Source organism: Dermacentor andersoni, chromosome 1 (genome assembly GCF_023375885.2).
Source record: "Dermacentor andersoni chromosome 1, qqDerAnde1_hic_scaffold, whole genome shotgun sequence".
Lineage (NCBI taxonomy): Eukaryota > Metazoa > Arthropoda > Arachnida > Ixodida > Ixodidae > Dermacentor > Dermacentor andersoni.
Genome location: NC_092814.1, coordinates 235,228,149 through 235,252,960, shown reverse-complemented (window position 1 = coordinate 235,252,960; position 24,812 = coordinate 235,228,149). Strand labels below are relative to the sequence as shown.

General features: G+C 44.3%; 1 protein-coding gene across 1 annotated transcript in view; it reads right to left on the bottom strand.

The window, feature by feature from the left end:
* Nucleotides 1–24,812, bottom strand: part of LOC126547921 (ATP-binding cassette sub-family A member 2-like) — a 292,596-nt gene that overhangs the window by 121,543 nt on the left and 146,241 nt on the right. The window contains exons 27-28 of the mRNA XM_050195975.3: nucleotides 24,568–24,759; nucleotides 22,161–22,415 (exon numbers count right to left, since the gene is read on the bottom strand). Of these exons, the coding sequence (XP_050051932.1) occupies nucleotides 22,161–22,415; nucleotides 24,568–24,759 (447 nt within the window). The remainder of the gene's footprint in view (nucleotides 1–22,160; nucleotides 22,416–24,567; nucleotides 24,760–24,812) is intronic.

The window sequence follows — 24,812 nt, the reverse complement described above, 5'->3', positions numbered from 1 at the left end:
GCATTTGCAGCCAGTTAACATTTTCTTCTCAGCAAATGCATTCAACAGCTTTAAGTGAGTGCGGATAATGAGCCACAGGTGTCCTAAATGATGTTTTCCCAGTGTACTACACACGAACAGAATAGACACACACAGTGCCGATTTTCAATGCTTTGTGTATCTATCCTGTTGTCCATGTCTAATGTGGTCGGAAAACATTGATTATGTAGCACTAACTGGCCCAATGTTCAGCCTTGGTGTCCTAAGTTTTCTGGAAAGAGTTTTGACCACAAGAATTTTGTTTTTATTGCACATTTGCACATCAGGCAGGTGGTTGGCAATATTCAGCACATGACAAATGGCCACTGTGATAAATACAATTCTCAGACCTAAGAAATGCCTGCCCTATCCCTCGGCATTCTGCCTATATCTAGATGATAAAGGTCCCACTCTCTTTTTTTCTCATAATTTTCTACAACAGGAGTCTTGGAACACCACAAGCTGCATGTAGCTCGATTATGATGACGACGATGATGATTAGTGGGGTTTATTGGCACAAGGGCCAGATGTGGCCAAAGAGTGTCAAGGCGCTGGTAATGTCTTGTCAATGGTACATGAATAATGAATTATGAGGTGTGGATAAAACACAAGATGTGCCATGACTGTAAAAGGGCATAAAAACTGTCACTGTAAATGGCATAAAACATAGGTACTAAAATAATGACACCAGCTAGTTAGTGGTGTGGGCTATGGCATTGTAAGATGAACATAGAAAATGTGCTACAAAGGGGTGATAGACTAAGATGGGTCAATGGCTGTAGCGTTACTGCCTTCACCAAAGCCCTTGGAACCTAAGAGCTCGGAGGCATGTGCTATACTAAACGCTACCAACGCAGCAACGGCCTCTCAAGAGACACCGTGCAATGAATTTCTTGGGCTGCTAATATGTAACATGGAGACTTCATTTAAAAAACTAAAGACTGATTTTGTGTCAAATAACGGTTCCTTACCAAGATACATTGCTGGATGAAGCAGGATATGTTTTCTGTAAGCTAGTGCAAAGCACTTTTTCCTTTCACCATCTGCTTCCAAACCCTCCACATCTACCACAGACGGAAGGCTCAGTGCCAGTCAAAAGATAAGAATGGGTTCCATATGTGTGCCCTATTCTTAGTCAGCACAAGAGGCTATCACAATCGTTGTGGTTGTTACTGATGCCCAATTTCCCAAGTGTGGCTTAATTACGTGGAGCTTATTTGATGTTTCTGTGTCCCACAAATGTTACCAGTAACTGCTCAGTTTTTTACCCAAGAATGGCTCCATGTCTGTGGCTGTAACAGGAATGGATGGATTGCTAGCTTTTGTTGTTATGGAAGTAGCCATCTCATCTGCAAGGATGTTGCCCTCGATGTCTCTGTGACCAGGTACCCAGCATATTACAACATGCCGCTTAGATGCATAACTTGTGCAAAGCAGCAAATAAAGAATGTTGATTAAAAGATTTTTGTTTTCGTAGTGAGTTTAAAGCTTTCACTATGCTTAGGGAGTCTGTGAATAGAACGGCTTTTTTGAGCTTCGCTTTGCTAATATGTTTCACAGCTACTATCATTTCACAGGCTTATGCCGTGAAGATGCAGGTTTCCTGATTCAGGACATTGGATTCTGAAAACATTCGACCTATTGTTGCATAGGAGATGCCGGCATATGACTTCAGCGCATCTTTGTAGAATTCTATGCAATTATATTTTGAGTGAAGTTCTGAAAACTGCATTAAGAGTTCTGCAGCTTGCATAGTAACTTCAACAAACAACGTGTTACACTCTAGGAGGTGCTACTGTGGTGGTGGTGGCCCCTTCCTGGAGCCATTAGATGAAAATGGAGGAGTTGCACTCCCATTTTTTTTCACAGAGACATGAAGAGAGAATGGCTTCCTTGTTATAGGTTGGCTGTGAAAAAGCATGGTAAATGACGTGTCATTTATCATAGGTTATGAAGGATGTTCACAATTTGATTGTACTTTTATAAAATATATGTAAAACTTGAACATGTCCTCTGCAGACGTAGAGACCACACATTAGACTCAACATACAGGCTCGGTATTGGACTTGTTCGGAAGGCACCTGTCGCGAGGCGGATACCTAAATGGTGAACAGGGTCCAACATGTTCAAGGAACTTGCTGTAGTAGACTGATATGCTAACAGTCCATAGTCCAAACATGTATGTATCAGGCTCTTGTACAGGTTCATGAGGCCCTTTCTGTCGCTACCCCATTCTGTACGCGATAAAATCTTCAGAAGGTTCTTCATTTTTAGGCATTTTTCTTTAACATATTCAATATTGTTAGCCATAGTACCTAGAAATAATTTTCATATGTTCGCAAGCTTTCCACCCACCCCTGATTATCAGCACGTGTTACCGATCTCTGGACGCTGACTGTTCCTTCGTCAACCGATTCCATGATGCACTACATTCTCTGCTCATACCGCACCCCCGCACAGCCTTACTCTTGCTCGGCGATTTCATTTTCCATCAATAAAATGGAATGATCTCACCCTCACAGCATCGAAACATTCCATCGAAAGTGATTTTATTAACACATGCCTCACTTTTAACTTAGCTTGTCATGAAGACTACAAATGAAAACTCATGTTCTCCCAGCATACTAGACCTTGTGCTCGCAACCCATCCCAATCACATTCCCCCACTCATGCACTTACCTGGCCTCATTGATCCCTCAGTACTTCACAGTATGTATTCCTGTGACCTAGCACATCTTAAAAGCTAACAAAAATGTTAACACTTTATAATAAAGATGACTATGACGCCATTAACAAGGAATTAAATTACTTTTCTATAGATTTTATCAATGACTTTTCTCAGCATTCAGGTGAGTCAAACTGGTCCCTATACAAAATTAAAAAAGAATTAGTCGATTTACACATCCCCACTATCATCGTAACAGAACATCCAGCTTCACCGTGGTTTAACAACACATTAACACAACTAAAAAACAAGAAGAAAATACTATTTCATTTGGCAAAACAATCTAACACACTTTCTGCACGGAGTAGGTATTACATTATTGAAAGGGAATTTGATCCTCTTGCTGCCAAAACTGAACATTCCTTCCTATAATCCCCCATTATTGGCTACGCTACGAAACAATACTAAACAATCCTGGCAAGTTATCAACCCTAAACCTTGTCTGCCTACATCACTCTGTGATGACCTCAACATTCCCGTGGGAAATGAGGACGTCACTGAAATACTAAACTCTACCTTCTCTTCAGTGTTTACTGGGAAGCCCGTAGGCAATTTGCCAGATTATCCCTACACTGATCACTATGAGATGCCTGGCATAACATTTGAAGCTAACGGCATAATAAAAATAATCGAATGTCTGAAAATAACATCGTCAGCTGGAATCGATTGGTTCAATGCAAAGATCCTAAAAAATACAAAATACATTTCCGGTGCTCTTTTATCGCACGTTTTCCAACAATCCCTTGTGGCCAGCATTGTACCTCATGAGTGAAAGGTCGGCAAAATAATTCTTATGCGTAAAAATGGCCCCAATCATCACGAAAAAACTATCGCCCTATATCCATTACAAGTGTCGCTTCAAAAATAATGGTGCAAATAATTTATTGACACATCATGATTGCTATTATGCATAAATTTTTTTAATCCCTGCCAACATGAATTCCTAAAAGGTCGCTCATGCTGTACCCAACTAGACCTGTTCATTAACGATATCAGCTCCAGCCTAGACGTTAACGTACTCATCGATGCACTCTTTTTCGATCTTAAGAAAGCTTTTGACAAATTTGCTCACCAATGCCTTCTACTTAAACTCTCACATTTAAACCTAGACCCCCTTGTCCTCAACTGGGTGTGCGACTTCCTTACTAATCGTGAACAGTTTGTGTGGGCTAACAACCGTGCGCCTTGTAACACACCGGTTGTCTCAAGCATGCTCCACCCAGGGCACGGTTCTAGGTCCCTTACTTTTCCTAATTTATATAAATGATCTTCCCAATAATATCTCCTCTACCATTAGTTTATTCACCAATGACTGTGTTATTTACCACAGCATCAACTACAACCTTGACTCTTACCAAACACCAGAATGAGTTTGGTAAGAGTCACGTCGAAAAATGGTGCCCGACATGTGGTTGATGTCCGTCAACACAAAGAAAACTGCACTCATTCCCTCCCACCATTGGTCCTCGTATTCCACATGTTACACAATTTACGGTTCCCAAATATCTTCCTTAAACTCATATAAATATCTTGGCGTCTGCCTATCTCATTATCCTACATGGTCCTCTCACATAATTAACATCACAAATGATGCTAACTGCAGCCTCACTTATTTACGTCGTAACTTGCATCACACACCGTCCTCTGTGAAAATACTTGCTTACCAAACCCTGGTACGACCTAAACTTGAGTACACCAGCACAGTTCGGGACCTCCATCAGATTAACCTTTCAAACATATTGGAATCAGTCCAAAATCGTACTGCAAGGTTCATTTATTCAGAATACTCTTATCTAATTAGCATCACGGCACTAAAACCCCGGGCCAATCTTCTCAGTCTTGAATGCCGATGCAAAATTTCGAGGCTTTCCGCTGTTCAAAATTCTCCCTCGTCTATTAATCTCGCTGTCATCACTACCACTCATTGACTATCAGTTTGCATCAGTCACCAAAAAGCTGTTATGGCTTCACTTTTCGTCCAAACGGTAAAAGAAGGGAACACGTTACCCATAGATGCTGCAAACACAGACCCTGATAAATTTAAAATGGTTCTGGCAGACATTATTAAACAGCGTTGTGCCTTGCTTGCTTTTTCTATCTTGTAATGCGCTGCATTGAAATCTTTATATGCATACATCAAGTGCATCAAGTGAACCAAAATTTTTTTTAATCTGATAAATATTACCCGTCAACATTTATTTATTTTACCGCTATGTGTGTTGTATTTACTATTTGTTTGTATTTGTTATTCATAGTTATTTTGCATTCTTGTATTTATAGTGTTTCTTTCCTGTTGTTGAATTGTTTCTATGTACACTTAACCATTCCTCATGTAAAATGTTGCAACATGGGTATCTTGAGGTACCTAAATAAATAAATAATATGGGAAATGAAGGTTAGTTCTGAATCAAGTACAATGCCTAAAAATATATGTTCTTTGTTAACGGGTATTTGATGTCCGTGCAGTTCAATAATTGGCTCTGGCCCGAGCCTTCAATTTCGTAAAAAAAGAACACAAGAACTCTTGTTGGGATTGAGTTTAAAGCCATTTTGCTCTGCCCAATTTGATGCTTTGTTGAGGACAAGTTGAACTTGTTGCTCACACACTGTGAGGTTACAATATTAATAGCCAATCTGTACACTGTCCACATACACGGAATAAAAAATGGCTGGAGGTAATAATGTTCGAAGTGAGTTCATTTTAACAATAAAAAGGGTGCAACTCAGCATGCCTACCTGAGGAACCCCAATTTCCTGTATGAATTCACGCGACAGTGCATACCTATTTTCACTCGGAATGTACGGTTGTGCAAGTAGCTTTCAATAATGTTTAGCTTGTTGTCACAGATGCCCATTGTCGACAGGTCTGGCAGGATTTCGTAATGCCACATTGTATCGTACGCCTTTCCCATATCGAGAAATATGGATAAGAAAAACTGTTTATGTACAAACACATCATAACAAATTACTCAAAATAGCAAACCCTGTAATATGCCCCATCTTAGCCGCCGTTTTTCAGCAATCAATAGATACAGGCTGTGTCCCAAATGACTGGAAAATAGCACATGTCATACCCGTTTTGAAATCTGGTGTTGCTTCTAACCCGTCAAATTACAGACCAGTTTCGTTAACCAACATCAGCTGTAAGTTAGTAGAACACATAATCTCATCGGCCATCATGAGCTATCTGGTGAAATATAACTTCTTTCTTGTGAATCAGCATGGCTTTCTCCACGGTCGATCTTGCGAAACACAACTGTTTGAATTAATTACTGATCTTCATTGCGCTGTTCATGCTCACTCTAAAATAGACGCCGTAATTGTAGATTTTGCCAAAGCATTAAATAAAGTTCCACACAAACGTCTAATAAAAAGACTTGACAACCTGAACATTAATTCGAAGGTTATTTTTTGGATTAAGAATTTCTTGGCCAATCGCTACCAAGCAGTTTTTGTTAATGGCCATTAATCAACCCTCTCCCACATTAAATCTGGAGTACCACAAGGGTCTGTACTCTGACTATTTTATCCTTAGCTTATATTAATGACATAAGCAATAACCTGAGTTCTATGGTCAGATTGTTTGCAGATGATTGCGTGATGTACAGACAAATTAATGAGCCTTCTCATTCACTTCAGTTACAATCGGACTTAGACAAGATTAACAATTGGTGCACGCAATGGAAAATGGAAATTAACATCTCGAAAACAAAATTTGTGAGATTTACCACAATATCTGACCCCAAACCTTGCCATTACACTCTAAACAGCATGACCGTGGAATCGTTACCTCTCATAAAATATTTAGGGATCCATTTAGCATCCGACCTTTCGTGGAACATTCACATAGATACGGTTATTAACAAGGTTTCTAAAGCACTCGGATTTCTCAGACGCAATCTGCGTTTAGCTAATGCAGCTAACAAATAGCCGGGCAAAGGAGTAAGAGTTCAGGATCGCCAGTCAGCCTCTAGAGTCTGTGAAGGAGTATGTTTACCTAGGCCAATTAATCACAGGGAACCCTGATCATGAGAAGGAAATTCATAGAATAAAAATGGGTTGGATCGCATACGGCAGACATTGTCAGCTCCTGACTGGAACCTTACCATTATCATTGAAAAGGAAGGTGTACAATCAGTGCATTTTACTAATGTTGACATATGGGTCAAAGACTTGGAGACTGACAAAGAAGCTTGAGAACAAGTTAAAGACCGCGCAAAGAGCGATGGAACGAAGAACGAAGGTGAGGCCAAAAGGGTGCGTTGCCTTCACCGAGGGTCCCTAAAGGTCCAAACATTCAGCATTGGCTCAACCCCCAGGATCCCCTTTTCCCCGGTCACGGCTAAGCCATGCAGGAATAAACGTGCAAGGCGCCAACCCACATGTGCTAGTGTCCGTGGTATTGCAACACGCCAAACAACTGCTGATGCAGATGCCCCTATGGTGCGCATGTACCTCTGGAAGCCCTTACCTTCTGGGAGCCCAGATAGCCTAATTGAAGTTGCACTCCACCCCTCTCGCATATTGCGGAAGATTTCACCAACCCTCTTCTTCACTAGAATGCCATAGCACAGTCTGTGGGTGGGGAGCCATGTGCATGCATGCGTGTATGTACATGTGTGCATGTGTGAGTGTGCATACGTGTGCAGGCACATTTATTTGTTTATTTATTGTGTCCATATACAGTCAGTTTTCTAAATAATGGTGCATAGTTATGTACAAAAAGATACGCAACCATAGCATAACAAAAAACAAAGATAATGTTGCAATGCACTAAAAAGGCTTAAATTTTCAAGCTTATGCAATGCATTTTAAACCATACATCTCCCATAAAAAGCAGGTAAAACTTAAGTGCATTTGGTGCAGCCGAAAATTTATTTCTATTTTATAATGTCGTAGTTGAATGGTAACGCAGTATGGCAACACTGAATGGTGATGAAATGAATGGGCACCCTCGGAAACAGCTCCCTCGCTTAATAGAAGCCGGTCTCCAAGGCCATGCTTTTGTTCGCTGCAAACATCATAAGTGATTGCAGCTGGAAATACATCATGGCCATCATGTGCCATTTCGTTTTTGCATGTGCATCTCGGTGCACCTCTGTAATTTGCAACTGCATTTTATTGTGCAAGTGAAGGAATTGCTGGCACAATTCAGCGGCGATGCCGTTGCTACACCTTTGGCTGCTAGAGCGTGCGGACAAAAACATACAATGTGGTCTTGAGAACTTGCAAAGGTGGCCCCTCAGTTCCAGACATCACACAGCCTTGCCAAAATGGCAGTTGCTATTGGTGGGAGTTTAGAAGCAGCGATTTCTAATTGAAATTTTGGCTTATAAGATTGCTACGGAACAGTATTTGCGATCATGAAGAGGCGAGCAGTGTGAAGACGACGACGACGATTAGAGGCTAGCGCGGGCTGCTGCCTCATGGCCAAGTGCGGCGTATTTCCCTGTAAATATGCTTGTATATAGCTTTTCGTCTGCATCTTCCTACGTAACATATCTGGTGGAGGTGGACGTTCCCTGTACCACGTCACGAAGCTTTGGCTGCTAGAGCGTGCGGACAAAAACATACAATGTGGTCTTGAACTTGCAAAGGTGGCCCCTCAGTTCCAGACATCACACAGCCTTGCCAAAATAGCAGTTGCTATTGGTGGGAGTTTAGAAGCAGCAATTTCTAATTGAAATTTTGGCTTATAATATTGCTACGGAACAGTATTTGCGATCATGAAGAGGCGAGCAGTGTGAGGACGACGACGACGATTAGAGGCTAGTGCGGGCTGTTGCCTCTTGGCCAAGTGCGGCGTATTTCCCTGTAAATATACTTGTATATAGCTTTTCGTCTGCGTTTTCCTACGTAACATATCTGGTGGAGGTGGATGTTCCCTGTACCACATCACGGAGCTTTGGCTGCTAGAGCGTGCGGACAAAAACATACAATGTGGTCTTGAACTTGCAAAGGTGGCCCCTCAGTTCCAGACATCAGACGGCCTTGCCAAAATGGCAGTTGCTATTGGTGGGAGTTTAGAAGCAGCGATTTCTAATTGAAATTTTGGGTTATAATATTGCTACGGAACAGTATTTGCAATCACGAAGAGGCGAGCAGTGTGAAGACGACGACGACGATTAGAGGCTAGCGCGGGCTGTTGCCTCTTGGCCAAGTGCGGTGTATTTCCCTGTAAATATGCTTGTATATAGCTTTTCGTCTGCGTCTTCCTACGTAACATATCTGGTGGAGGTGGACGTTCCCTGTACCACGTCACGAAGCTTTGGCTGCTAGAGCGTGCGGACAAAAACATACAATGTGGTCTTGAACTTGCAAAGGTGGCCCCTCAGTTCCAGACATCACACAGCCTTGCCAAAATGGCAGTTGCTATTGGTGGGAGTTTAGAAGCAGCGATTTCTAATTGAAATTTTGGCTTATAATATTGCTACGGAACAGTATTTGCGATCACGAAGAGGCGAGCAGTGTGAAGACGACGACGACGATTAGAGGCTAGCGCGGGCTGTTGCCTCTTGGCCAAGTGCGGCGTATTTCCCTGTAAATATGCTTGTATATAGCTTTTCGTCTGCGTTTTCCTACGTAACATATCTGGTGGAGGTGGACGTTCCCTGTACCACGTCACGGAGCTTCGCAGTGGACAGTACGTCGAGCCTTCCTTCATGGCTGCCAGCGACAACTCGACTCCGCCAGCTCCGACACCTGCTGCCACTTCGACGACTTACATCACTCTCCCCGCTCCCTGTGATCCTGGTGTGTTCTTGGGCAGAGATGGGAAAGATGTCGAGGACTAGATCAGTCTGTACGAACATGTCAGCCGCAATAACCGGTGGGACCCTACTATCATGCTCGCCAACATAGTATTTTACCTCGGTGGCACACCTCGAGTTTGGTTTCGGACGCACGAAGATGAGCTCACCAGTTGGGATTCGCTTAAGCAAAAGCTCCGAGACTTGTTTGGCAACCCCTACGGTCACCAACTTGCCGCGCAGAAGGCGCTTTCCGGCCGTGTGCAGACATCAACAGAGCCCTCTATCACGTACATTCAGGACGTCTTTGTTCTGTGCCGCAAACTTGACACACACATGACTGAGTCAGACAAGGTTTCCCACATCCTCAAAGGCAGTGCCGATGATACCGTCAACTTGCTCGTTTTCAACAACGTGGCGACGGTGGATGCAGTTGGATGCAAAAGAGTGCCCCCGCATGGAACTCGCTAAAAGCCGATGTATTGACCAGCGGTTTGTCCGTCTGCCCGACACCCCAGCAACATCTTCCTGTGCCGACGCTCCTCGTCCCAACAACACTGGCGATGTTACCAGGATCGCCCGGCGTGAAATCGAGGCCACTTATCCGGCTGCCTTCGACTCACGGCCCCACCAACGCACTTGGAGTCACGGTTTCTCTGATCCAGGCAGTTGTCCACCAGGAGTTTGAAAACATGGGTCTTCACACCATCTGCTTGGCCCATCGCCCTGATACCCACCCGGCTTCTTCAATTCTGCCCAATCCCGCATCTTCTTACCCACCACGTTTCCGCAACCCATCTGAATGGCGCACTGCTGACAACAAGCACATTTGTTTTCACACATTTCTCGGCACTGTCGCAGTCGCTGGAGTTCCTCGACCCGGTCTACTTTTAGTGCCTACTCTCACCCCCCAGGTCGCCCTTCTCGTCCCTATACCGCTTGCTCCGATAATGCCGCCACTAATTCTCCTGCGTCGAACCGCCCCTATTCTCGTTCGCCTTCACCCCAAGACGACAATCTCACTCTCCCCAGCCCCGTCGCTCCTATTCGCCGACTTCCTTCGGACGCCGCTCCCATCCGGAAAACTAGACGATGCAGCGCCTCGAGGTGACACTGCATTGCTCCCTACGCCGCCAAATCCTCTACTGACGTTGGCCACTCATCTGAACCTTCTTGACGCGCAAGTCGACGGTGTTTCTGTGTCTGCTCTTATCGACCCTGGGGCGCATTTGTCGGTAATGTGCGCTGACCTTCGTAACCAGCTGAAGAAAATAATCATGCCCGCCACGATGCCTGTTGTCAGTGTCGCCGATGGCGGAACAGCCCCCGTAATTCGTATGTGTGCCGCCCGTGTCTCCTTTGCCGGTCGCTCCACTATCGTGCTATTCACAGTCATCGCCCACTGTCCCCACGGCATCATCCTCGGCTTCGACTTCCTCTCCACACATTATGCTCTCATCGATTGTTCCGCCAGTACTCTCCGCCTTGACCTGCCTGTTCTGGATCCCGCTGAACCACACCCCAGTCGCCTTAGTTCCGTCGACTTCGTTCGCTTGCCACCTTAGGCACTGACTTACATTGACTTAGTGTCCTCCCCACCCGTCCCCGACGGTCACTACATCGCGGCTCCTATGCAAGACATCCTCCTTACACACGGGATTACAGTACCTCATACAGTTTTATCTATTACGGCGAATTGCGTCTGCCTGTCAGTGGTCAATTTTGGCTTGATGACACAAGTACTGCCATGCCACGCGGGATGTCTCTGGCCCAGCTTTGCTCATTCGAGGATCACTCAGTACCATCTACTGCAGTAGACGACAATTCAGCCGATCCTCCTCTACCATCACAGTCGGCAACTTGTACCATCGCCGACTTACAGAAAATGATTGTGCCTGACATGCCGTCTGAGCACGCTTGTGAGCTTTACCGCGTTCTGTTTTCCTACCACTATATCTTTTACTTTAACGATTGTCCTTTGGCCCAAACTACAGCTGTTAAACATCGCATTAATACCGGCGATGCCCCTCTTATTCATCACTGCCCGTATCGAGTGTCACCGGCTGAGCGTCGAGTTATTCACACCGAAGTTCGCAAAATGCTTGCCAAGAACATTATTGAACCGTCATGTAGTCCATGGGCGTCACCTGTTGTACTGGTAAAAGAGAAGAATGGCTCATGGCGCTTTTGCGTGGATTATCGGCACCTTAAAGGGAAGCTGAAACGGTTTTCGATTTCCATGAATTGCTGGGATTGGGAAGAACAGACCTAATAATTTACGGTTCCGAAATTTTCTCTTCGTTTTGTTAATATAAGGGGCGGAAATCGCTTTCTAAATCACCCCCGCGGACACGCCCCCATCGCTTCCCGGAGCGCCGGGTGAGGTGGTTGCCAGAGGAGAGAACCGGCGAGAGTGACGTCATTCGCGGGGACCGAGCTGCCGGACCGGCGTGCTGGCATGTGCTGGCATGCCTCTTTCCGTCCTGCGCTTTACTGAACGACGCTACGAGAGATCTGCCGCCGCCGCCGCTCACGTTTGTTTTCTTTTGCGATTTTCGTAAACTGGTTCTTTCCTTCTGTGCTTCGTGAGTACCTACAGCCAAGGGCGCCCAACATGCCCTCCTTCTGTGCAGCATTCGGCTGCGCGAACACAGGCGGGCGAAGGACAAGAAGCTTGCAGCGCAATGGGTGCGTGCGGTGAGGAGAGATAAGTTCGTGCCGACGAAATCAACTGTGCTGTGCTCGGACCATTTCCGCGACAGTGGCTATCACCGGAGCTTGACAACGATGCGGGCAATCGGTATTCCAGTTAAATCGGCGCGACTGAAGCCCGGCGTTGTTCCGTTGTTCCGCTTGAGATACTTCTTGCAGTGGCTGCGTTCGCACTTAGAAAACGTTCGGTGTTTCTTGAGCCGATTTTTGAGAAAATTTTCCATATATAAGCTCAGTTCTGAATGAAAAAAAAAATTACCCATGGGAATAAAGAAACCGTGTACTTATACGGCTGCTAACACGTTCTTTTAAATCAATTTTCTTTTCGATATTTTTTAATTGCAGCCCGTCGCGGCAGCTTCACGTGCATGCTCGCGCGAGCAAACGCCGCTGGCACGCTGCGAAGCATAGACGGAAACGCGCGCAGTAATAAATTTTGGTGACCGGACTTCGTGCGTAGCTTCCACAGCGTTGCACCTGAGGTATGAAATGGAGTATAGGCTTGCCTAGTGACATGCGACGTACGGTTGCAGTTATCGTGTTTACCACACGGCGGTGCGAAAACTGCCTAATATCTTTATGTCAACACTAGCATGGAGCACGCATACCGATTCTTGATCGAGCCACAATCGCAAAGTCGTCGAACCATAGTATGAATATTGCACATTTAATACCTCTGGCCATCTCTGGATTTGTATGATAAGCAACTTCCATGACTGTACCCCGCAGCACTGCATGTGCGCGCTTTGAAACGCGGCACTTATGTTCGCGATCGTGTATCAACACTCAAAAAACCACGGGACTACTTTAGACAAGCAGCGGCAAGGTGCTTGTCATCGCGGAATTGCACCCGTGTTTACAATCTAATGAGAAGTTAGTGCATCGGCATTCTTCCAGCAGCAAGTTCCCGGTGACATTTTAGCGCATTTTTTCTCCCGTCATTGGAACGTGCAGCTACATGAAAAAAAAAACGTACGTACCAGCTAAGATTTCCAACGCGCGAGAAGGTGCACACATCACTCTCGCTGTTGGCACACTCAACATCGCCGTTGCCGCCGTTGCCGCCATCGTTTTCCGTATCGGCTGTCGGTTCGAACATGTACGGCGAAAAAACAAGCCGTCCGAGACCGCGAGAACGTTCCGTAATGCTTACAACTCAGCTATGAAGCCAGAACAGAACAGCGTGCTACCGTGCTACGCTCTGAAACGGCGGCGCCGACCGGCGACTGCCGCGAATGACGTCACAGCGGCCCCGACCAATCACGGGCAACAGCGGCGTTCGCGCGATGCCCTGAGGCGCTGGTGCGCGTTTTCTTGAAAAAACAGCCGCTTGCGTTTGTTTCCGCCCTTTTTGAACGAGATATTCGTGTTCAGGGGACTCAAAACTGTAGAATGCCGCAGAGAACTCATTTTTTTCGAAAAGTGTTTCAGCTTCCCTTTAACAGGGTTACCAAAAAGGATGTGTATCCCCTACCTCGGATTGATGACGCCCTTGACTGCCTCCACAGTGCTCGCTATTTCTCCTTCATTGACCTTCGCTCCGGCTACTGGCAGATTGCCGTGGATGATCTCGACCGCGAGAAGACTGCTTTTGTAACACCCGACGGTCTTCATCAATTCAAAGTGATGCTGTTCGCTCTATGTAACGCTCCTGCCACTTTTGAACGCATGATGGACTCCCTTCTTCACGGTTTCAAATGGTCCACGTGCCTGTGCTACATAGATGACGTTATAGTATTCTCCCCAACGTTTGCTACCCACCTCGAGCGCCTCTCAGCAGTGCTGGACGTTTTTCGTCGAGCCGGTCTGCAACTCAACGCATCGAGTGCCAATTCGGCCATCGCCAGATTACAGTCCTTGGACATCTCGTTGGCGCGAACGGAGTGCAACCGGACCCAGGCAAGATCCATGCTGTTACACACTTCCCTGTTCCGAAGTGTGTCAAGGATGTGCGCAGCTTCATCAGCCTTTGTTCGTACTTCCACCGTTTCGTGAAAAATTTCGCCGCCATAGCACGACCACTAACCGAGCTTCTGAAAAACGACGCCCCTTTCCAGTGGGGCGATAACGAGGCCTCTGCATTCTCGCATCTAATCGACGTTCTTACAACGCCTCCCGTTCTGGCCCATTTCGATCCTTCTGCGCCTACCGAAGTTCGTACTGATGCCAGCGGTCACAGAATTGGTGCAGTACTGGCAGAACGCCAGCGTGGCCATGACCGTGTTATCACTTACGCCAGCAGGCTCCTCTCCCCCGCGGAGCACAACTATTCCATCACTGAGCGTGAGTGTCTGGTCCTAGTTTGGGCGGTTGTGAAATTTAATGTTTGGTGTTTATTGGTGCAAGGGCCAGGTATGGCCAAAGAGCGCCAAGCAAGTGTTGATGAGTTTGCAGTGGAGTTATGACTTCTATCAAGTTGATGTGACGTGGCTGTAAAGGGGCCTTAAAATATGGTCGCTCTAATGTGCATAAAGTCTATGTGTAATAAGATTATGGCAAAGACAAAAGACGTGTACTATGAGCATTAAGGTGCATTGTGAAATAATGATACCATATAAAAGATGTAAAAGATTCTAAAATTCACTACAGCAACACGGCCTTGTTAGGGCCCTTGAGACAGAAGGACCTAGAGGCATGTGCTATACAAAACAACTATTACAGCGGCATCCTCTGGAAAGAGGATGCGCTATGAATTTAATGGGCTTATAACATGTAGGACAACATCATTTAAAAAACTGAGGACTACTTTGGTGTTAAAAAACGGTTCTTTACCAAGAAACATACCTGGGTGAAGAGGGACGCAATAATGATATGCAAGAGGAAAATCTTTCTTTCTTTCAGATTCGGCTTTCCAACACTCCAAAAGGACATGGAAGACTGTCAGCCTCTCACCACATCGACCACAGGTTGGCGATTCATTTCCAGTAAGCAGAAAATTGTGGGTACCAAATGTGTGCCCTATTCTGAGGCGACAGAATAGGACATCTGTTCGCCGAGATTTTGTTGGGGAGGGCCAAAAACCTAACTGTGGCTTTATCACATGCAGTTTATATTTTGTTTTTGCGTTCCACATGCGTTGCCAGTGTTGTCGCAGTTTCTTTCTTAAGAAAGGCTTCAGATCTGTGACAGGGACAGCAGCCGTAGGAAAATAGGTTAGTGATGTGAGTGATGTGGCCACTTTGTCAGCTGGTACATTACCCTCAATGCGTCTATGGCCAGGTACCCAGCATATTACTACATGTCTATGTGATAGATAAATATTGCATAAGAGTGAGTAAAGTTCAGTGAAAACAGGATTTGTATGCTTTTGTAAAGAAATAAACGCTTTTACAAGACTTAACGAGTCTAAATACTATTGCTCTGTCGAGTTTTAATTTATTTATATTTTTTACTGCAGACAGTACTGCATAGGCTTCTGCAGTGAAGATACTTGTTAGCGGGTTCAATACGTCAGATTTGGAAAAAGAGGGACCAACAGCAGCATAAGATACACCAGCATGTGATTTTGAAGCATCTGTGTAAAATTCTGAGCATGAGTACTTCGATTGAAGTTCACGGAAATGCATAGCGATTTCGAGGTCAGGTGCATGCTTTGTGACCTCTACAAAGGACACGTCACAGTCTATCACCTGCCACTCCAAGGGCGGTAATGGCTTAGCTGGAGGCATTAGGCGATGTTCGAGAACTGGGACATCCATTTCTTAGCTAAGTTCTCTTGCACGGAGTGACAAAGGAAGTCTCATGGAGGGTCTATTGCGAAAAAGTGTTTCGCAGGTCAAGTCGTTTACAACTGTGAAACACGGATGTTCCTTATTACAGCGCACTTTGACAAAATATGTGAAGCTGATGTATGTTCTCTGAAGATGGAGTGACCACTCATCTGACTCTACAAATAGACTTTCGACAGGGCTTGTTCTAAATGCGCCAGTGGCCAGGCGGATACCCAGATGATAAACGGTGTGTACCATCTTTAGCGCGCTCGGTGCGGCAGAGTGATATACTACGGCACCATAATCTAATCGTGATCGAACTAGGCTCCTGTAAAGATTCAGTAAACATTTCCTGTCGCTACCCCATGTTGTGTGGGATAGGATTTGAGTAAATTCATAGTTTTTAGACATTTTGCTTTAAGACATTTTAAATGTGAGATGAAAGTAAGCCTCGAGTCAAGTATAAGACCTAGAAATTTGTGTTCATTGTTCAGAGGTATTTGTTGTCCGCCCAGTTCTGCACAAGGATCTGGTACCAGGCCTCTCTTTCTTGTGAAGAGAACACAATAACTTTTGTGGGGGTTGATTTTAAATCCATTTTGGTTTGCCCACATGGACACCTTGTAGGATTAGACCTCCTCAGTCCCTTTCCCACGTCATCCTCTGGGAACAAATGGGTAGCTGTCACAACTGATTACGCCACCCGATACGCTATCACGCGGGCTCTCCCTACCAGTTGCGCCACTGACATCGAGGACTTTCTCTTGCATGACATTATCTTGCTTCATGGCGCCCCGCAATAGCTGCTTACTGACCGTGGTCATAACTTCCTCTCGAGAGTTATCGCCGACATTGTGCGTTCCTGCTCCATTCAACACAAGCTGACTACCTCATACCATCCTCAAACCAATGGCCTGACAGAGCGGTTAAACCGTACTCTTACCGATATGCTGTCCAAGTACGCTTCCAAGGATCACCACGACTGGGACATTGCCCTTCTTTACGTCACATTTGCGTACAATTCTTCCCGGCACGACACCGCTGGATTTTGTCCATTTTATCTACTGTACGGTCGCGAACCTACCTCGCTCCTAGACATGGCACTTCCTCCTGCTGCGATCTCAACAAGCGAGTATGCGCGTGACGCCATCGCCCTCGCCGACCATGCACGCCAGCTTGCCCGTGCTCGACTGACGGTCTCGCAAACCACTCAGCAGTGTCAGTACAACGCCCGCCACCGTCACATACAGTTTTCGCCTGGTGCACTCGTGCTCCTGTGGTCGCCCTCTCTCATGTCGGACTTTCAGAGAAGCTCCTTTCGCGATACACAGGGCTCTACCACATGCTGCACCAGGTGACGCCTGCGGCGTGCGAAATCGCTCCTGTGAGTTCAACCTCGTCCTCTACTCTGGCATCTAGTGATGTCGTACACGTCAATAGGCTCAAGGCCTACTACACTGCTTCCAAGTCCGGCCTTTAGTCGCTCTGGGACGGCACTTTTGCCGCCGGGGGTAGTGCTATGGAACAGTATTTGCAATCAGGAAAAGGCGAGCAGTGTGAAGACGACGACAACGATTAGAGGCTAGCGCGGGCCATTGCCTCTGTAAATATACTCGTATATAGCTTTTTGTCTGCGTCTTCCTACGTAACAATATAAACTGAGCGCCCCCTCTTTCTTTTTTTTTTTTTGCGTCTGTGACCATATCAGGCCCTCCACTCTCAGTTACAAAAATATTGCTGGCTCTCCTGTAAACGAGAGTAGATGCAAGCATGAAATGGCAACCGGCAAAGCAGATTGGTTGGAGATGGTACTAGCCACATTCTTAAAAGGGGTGTAGTGCATGTTCGCAACGGCACACCCCACTACACCACACCGCACCATGCCACACTATGCCCAGCTAGAAGAAAACAGGCTGAAGGTGGCACGACAGGCAGCAAAAGATGCGAGGGAGACAGAGCACACTGCCGAGCTAGAGGAAAAGCACCTGAAGGAGGTGCCATGCAGTGTGGCGCCATCTCTCGAGGCGACGCAAAACCCGTGCCACGGAACTAACAGACCGCAGGTGTATGGTGCCCTATATCTACCTCTTGAGTGTTGTTATTGGAAATGACAAATAAGTAAAACTTCAGCGTATTAGAAGTTACAGCTTGAGTGATATTGTGAACAAACATTAGGAAGAACTCAAAGGCAATATTTATTGTAACTTGCTTAGGCAGTACCTAGCGTATGTAATGCGGTCCTCTACAATGTGTTGGGGGCCAGAGACCACATTTTCATAAGTTTTTTCACTGGTTGCCTGGATGACCTCGTTTTGTTCTCGCAACTTGCCCGGATGTCCTCGTTTGAGTGCCCAAATAAGAGCTATGGCTTTTGGCTCACAGTCACTTGAAGGTCGCCAACAACGGGAGCTAAAAGCATTTCGTGCTTAATATAACTGTAGGACGACCATGTCATGGCCCCTTTAAAGGAGACTGATATATCAAATATGTGCATAAAATATAAATACGTAACTACTGAACAGGAAGATGCCCAGATAAATTTAAGATAGAAGTAATTATGTAAGAATGTCCAACAAATATAAATACATAACTATAGAGTAAGAGAAAGTCGAAATACATACAGTCATAGGGAAAACAAATATGTAGATTTCATTTGGTGTATTATTACTACAAAGTTTCAGACCGTCAGCTAATATCAATGAAATTTTCTCTACAAATTACAGGGTCAGCCGGACACACCCTGCTTAGATTGAATAAGTTATGGCTCCACAGTGGCCTTACAGAAACATTAAAAGAAATTGACTCAACAATTTGAGCACAATCAATATGACCAAGTAAGCACTTATGAAAAAACAAAAGATAGTGTTTTAATCTCCTGGATTTCATGTCCTCAACTTTGCACTTGTTTTACAATCTGTTGTATTCATAGTAATGTTTTCTGCAAGATATCTATCATAGCATATTCAAATAAAACGCCGCTGGACATTTTATATTATTTCTTGCTATTCTTTTTTCAGATTGTTCCACACAACAGAGGCAAACTCCAATTTGCTTTGTGCAAGCAAGCAATACAGTCTTATAGACTCAATACAATCTCTGAAGCACCAAGTGATTTGAACCATAAAACTGTACACAAATATTAAGGATTTTACAATGGAATTAACGAGCTCATGAAACCTATGTTGACCATCCATACATGCCAAGATTTCAAGCACTCGTCACTTAATTTAAAGGGGCCCTGAACTACTTTTTATCCAAGTGAAGAAAGGCATTTGAAGTGAAAATAAGCTATTTCAGAAATACTTTGCCGCAGAAGGTACTTCAATGCGTTCAGCAGAAGCGGAGTTATTGGTAATCAAACATTGCCTCCGCTGTGCTCCCGTACCTTCTTCAATGCCTTACACTTTGAAGTCTACAGCGCAGCAGGGCGTGCCTACAATGCTCTGCCTTTTAAATGTTACCATGGCGCGCAATTCAAATTTCATTTGGGATGTTAACGTCGATGCCAAGACTTCTGCCTTTGGTGCCTACGACATGCTAAATATAAGCTAAATGCAGTTGTCCTCGGCGAGCCGCAGTGCGCTTAGCCAGTGGACTTGTGGTGGCACCCCACGGCAGCTGCAGTATCTATGCCATGTAGCCGACCGCAGCTTGATGTCAGCTATTGGCCAATAGCAGCCATTTAGGGAATGACAAAATAGTGCATCTAGAAGAGAGTGAGGACAGGGCCTTCTGGTGAAAAAAGAGCATTTGAGAGAAAGGTGACATTGTGATCTGCTTGCGAGCTCCACGCACCGCGTATGACAGCAAAACTTGGCTGAGATGTTCACAGCAGTGTATGCTAGCCATGGCTACGTTATTTCACGAAGCCCGAGGGGTGGTTCAGGGCCCCTTTCAAGTAGTATCCTCAAGGCAGTAACCTGAATACACTGAAGACTGTTTCCTTGTGAATGATAAAACAACACTTCTTGAAGCATTTAAAGTAAGACTACTCAAAAAGCATGCTAATTGCATCTATATCTTCTTGAACAAGCACATAGACATTATGATCTGAAATAGGTATGAACAGCTTCAAATCATCTGCATATCCCATACCTGCCAACCTGTGAACATCAAAATTCTTAAAAATGCCGCGGACAAGGGAGGGAGTAGCACACATTTAAAAAAACTTCGCCTTGAGCACACACCTTCTGACATAAACATGCACTTTATTAATGATGATTTAGCTTTACACACAGCACAGGAGCGGTGGCAAACTTGGCACAGGAAAGGGTGAGAAGCAACTTATTGTTTGTAGATCACAGTGACTTTTTCAGCAACTTTGGTGATGCTGCTGCAGAAATTTGTCTGAATAAACTTGCTCAAACCGATTAAGTAGACTTCCAATGTATGTCGTCTTACGCTGCCACAAGAAGGCAGTATAATTACCATCACAATTTCCTTTTTGCATGCATTTTTTGCAATGTCACACCTGCCAATCTTTCAACACCTTTGAAACTTTGGAATAACATAGATAGGTAGGCTAGTTGGCATTGCAACCTAGAGTGTAGTGAAGGTGAGACACGAAGAAAGTGACACACACACTTGTGTAGTGTGTCAGCTTCATGTTTCACCTTTCCTACACTCTAGGCTTCTTCCCTTTAAAAACTCTCGAAACATATTTATTTTATGTATAACACGACGTAACATCTGTAAAATTGTAGAATGAGCTGAAATTCGTAAACTTAATGAAAAATTCTGAAGAGTTGACAGGTATGATATCGTAATAGTCCAGCTATTTTTATTACAGATGGCAAATCATTCATGAAAAAATTGAAATGTAACGGATCAATTATTGATCATTGTGGAAGCTCGTGCATGGCCTTACAGGATTCAGTAAGAATGCCCGAAATGCGTACAAAATTTTTACATTGATGCAGACGGTCCTAGAACAATGCACATGTACTGTATTTACTTGCATAATGATCGCACTCGCGTAATGATCACACCCTTGAATTTTGTTGTCAAAATTAGATTTTTTTTCTTTCCCGTATAATGATCGCACCCCAAACTTGCCGCAGCGATATGTCGTGTGCCAAGTCTAGCTAATGATGATCGCGCTTACCATTGTCGAATTGCTATGCAAACGACTCTTCAAGACATACCAAGCAGTCTGCATGCACCAAACATTCTTAAGCGGATGCCCCATTTTATTCCTTTCATCATTTTCCACATTTCCATGAAAAAAAAAAAAAAAAGCTACAACCAAACTTGCCTTGGTGTTATTATTTGTAGGCTTTATAATGGTTGTGGTCAACAACAACAACCAAAAAGGCGCCTTTTGATTCTTCTCGTCTGCACTCGTGGGCACGCAACAAATTGTGAGTGGCAATGATAGTAGCCACGTTTACACTGATACGTTAGAAGTGTATCCTATTCATACGCCGACGCTTGTAACACAGCTAAGATATTCGTCCACCCTTAGCGAAAACGTGCTGTATTAGGATACTAGTAGTGAAGAAAAATGCCGCAGTTTCCGCAGCATACCCGCCATGTGTTTCTATGTCACTGGCAGCTAAGCACGCCCATCTAAGTGGACATGGCTACGTTATTGCCACAGACTTGCCGATATTATTAATTACTGATACGAAAGAAACTGTTTCAATGCGCGTAATGTACTCACTAAAAGAAAAAAAAATCTCGTTCGGCGCGTTCGGCGCATTCGGCTTGCTGCGCCGGCCACCATTTTTGTTTTGGCGTCCTGCACTGTTACAGTGGCAGCCGCCTGTTTGCTGACCTGTTGTCATCCCACAGCAAATGCGGGATGAAAAACAATGTTTTCTTTTTGCGGGAAATTTAACCCACGTAATGATCGTACTCCTTAATTTGCTGCAATTTTTTTCACAAAAAAGTGCTATCATTATGCGAGTAGAAATGGGTCACTACCTGACTCAAGTTTGAGACCCCTGATTTATAACATTAGGTCGGTGCTTGCTCAGTATTTCACCACAAGTTATAAACATCACAGAAATTGCAGACCACATTACATGTCTATCTTTTCTCTCTGCCATGTTACAACACCCCCTTCAGCTATAAAAGTGACATCTGACCAGCTTACATACATATGTTTAAAGTATGGCTAGGCAAAGATAATGGGTCAACACAAGCATAAAATAGAAACTGGCTCAGCTTAAAAAATTTGCTTTGCCTCACTGATGCACTAATATTCCATGAATATTAGAGCGCAGATATATGAACTGAACTCACTTTCAGATTCAGAACGACTAGCTTCCTCAGCCACTTTGAGAAAGACTTCTTCGAGAGTTGTGTTCTTGATGCCATAGCTGGACACACCCAGGTCTGTCAAGCTGGTCTCCAGTGCAAAGAAGAGCTTTTCAAAACTTCCCTTCCGCAACTCAAGAAGTGGCAATATATAATGCAGCTCGTGCTGTGTTTCAGACACGAGCACAGCTGTTTCGACATGTTGTCGGATGAACATTGTAACATCCTTCTCACAGCACTCTGAAATGCAAATTTACACAACACGGTTACACATAAGACAAAAAACGAAGTCCTAAACAACAGAAAAATGAATGGTGGACATGCCTGGACAGTACTCTGAGAAAATAAATATCAATATATTCAGTTTATTTTCATTTCATCAAAGAGAAGAAAGTTTTATGCAGAGTGGATATGAAGCATTTATTAGCTAGTGGGGATGGCAAATACCTAATGCACAAAGATTCGTAACCCAAATGCTTTTCAAAGGCAATAAGCTATTCACACAGAAAACAAAGTGAGTTCGGCGGTATCACTATGCAATACAAGACTTATACGAAGCAGTAATTTGCAACACCACAGGAGGAGCTAGATCTGCATACACCCCTTTCCACATTCCTATTTTACAGCGAAGCTGTATAGCTCTGCCTCCCAATGGGTCTGATGTGTCCGTAGACAAAAGCTCAACTGATCAGTGGGAGGCACGCGCAGCGTGCGCTGCTGGGCTACTTGCAGCGCTGGCAGATGGCACTCGCCTCTGCACATCCGCAGCAGCAGCAGCACTGGCCGTGCAGGGGAAATAAAATAAAAGAGCCAGAAAGCTCGCCTTTGCGCATTGGGTTTATCGCAAGCGTTTCCCGGTAAGGATTATGGTTGCATAAGCTGCAGTTGCCGGGAAACGGCTACTGTAACATACGAAGCAGGGAGCGACATAACTACACTTTCGTATGTAAAAGAAGAGCCCGCCTAGCAACTGATTTGTGTTGTGAGAGTGGTACGGGAAAGCCACATATAGTCAGGACTTGTGAAGAGCAGCATGTATACAAGGCGCGGCGAAAGTGTGGCTAAGTGCATTTCTCTTCTCTCTGGTCCACTCTTTGTAGGTGCACGAAGTCGTGGCGCAAGCCAAGTAGCAGGTTATTGAAACACCTTAGGCTAATAATTAGGTAAAGTGCTTGTGAATGTTGCCATGTGAATAATTTCAAGTTACATCGCAATGGGTAATCATTCTAGTTGTTGTTTACAGCTTTGCTGTCCAACCACTTTCACGGCCTAGATTGGAGACCAATATTTACAACAGACAGAATTTGAAATCCCACAAAGCAGCTGAGAATTGAGACTGAATGAGCAATAGTAAATACTAAAAGTAAATCCTCTTGCACTTTGTTATATGGAGTGTTGCTTTTTTGCACTATACAGAATTTTTAAAAATTGCTTGTGGTAGATGACATATTTCTAGTAAAGGCACAAATTACTTACACGAGAAATCTATGTGCATAATTGACAAATTAAAAAATATACTAAGTTTTTTAGCCAATCACTATACAGCACATATTGCAATTAACGAATTGTAGCTGGTGAGGTTGTAAGGCACATCTACTTCGAACGAATTCCGAGGATGGCACAGGTATCAAGAGACGTGGTATCAAACTTGCGGTAAAAATTCACTGCTGTTCCACTTACTTCTTTTTTAAACGAAATACTGTTCTATGCACTGAAGCAAAAAATAAATGGGATGCCCATGTATTTCATTGCATGCTTTGGAAATGAATGTCTCAAAACTGGTATCATCCTGAAAATTTTTTCCAAGGGTATTGCCTAGCGACGTCACCACCTACAATCTTTAAATTGCAATATGTGCCCAAAGTAATTAATTAAAAACTTAATTAGTTATCTTTTGTTAGTAGAATATGCATTTTGATTCCTTGTAATGTCCACCTCTGAGTAATCCAGCTCAAGGCCTTGAATTATGCTATCTGTAACAGGAGATCTTTAAAAATTCTGTATAGTATTAAAAAAAAATGGTACATAGATATAGCCGATACACTTAGCCAACACAAAATTTAACTGAATAAGCTGAACTCGTTCAAGATGTGGAATGGGTTAAAATGTCAATTAAGGTTGGCTGAATATGTTGTGTAACTATGAATTAAAGAGAAGTACCCCACTTTCTCAAAAATACAAGAAGCTAGTCATGAAAAAAAGAAGCAACAGGTACAAGAACTGGTAAGAAAAACCTACATATAGAATAGAAAGAAACATACAACATATTGCTACAGAGTGTTGAAACAAAGATATAAGGTTATATGTCGCTAACAAAATTCTCAGCTGCTTAAGGCATGCAAGTTTTAATACTGAAACTAAGCACACCACAACGTTGCCCAGTTGGCTTTACCTGCAATGGGATCTCCAGAGATGTGCCGAGGAGGCTGCTTTACCAAAGTGAGATGGTATCCCTTGCCAAGGTTGTTTTTAAGGAACAGAGATGTCCCATAGCATCTCAACTGTCCATGAGAGATGACAGCAATACGGTCCCCCAATACATCTGCCTCATCCATGTGGTGAGTGGACAGCAAAATGGTCCTCTCTGCCAGGTAAAAAAGTAACAGGCAAATAAAAAAGTAGAGCTTTACATTCCAA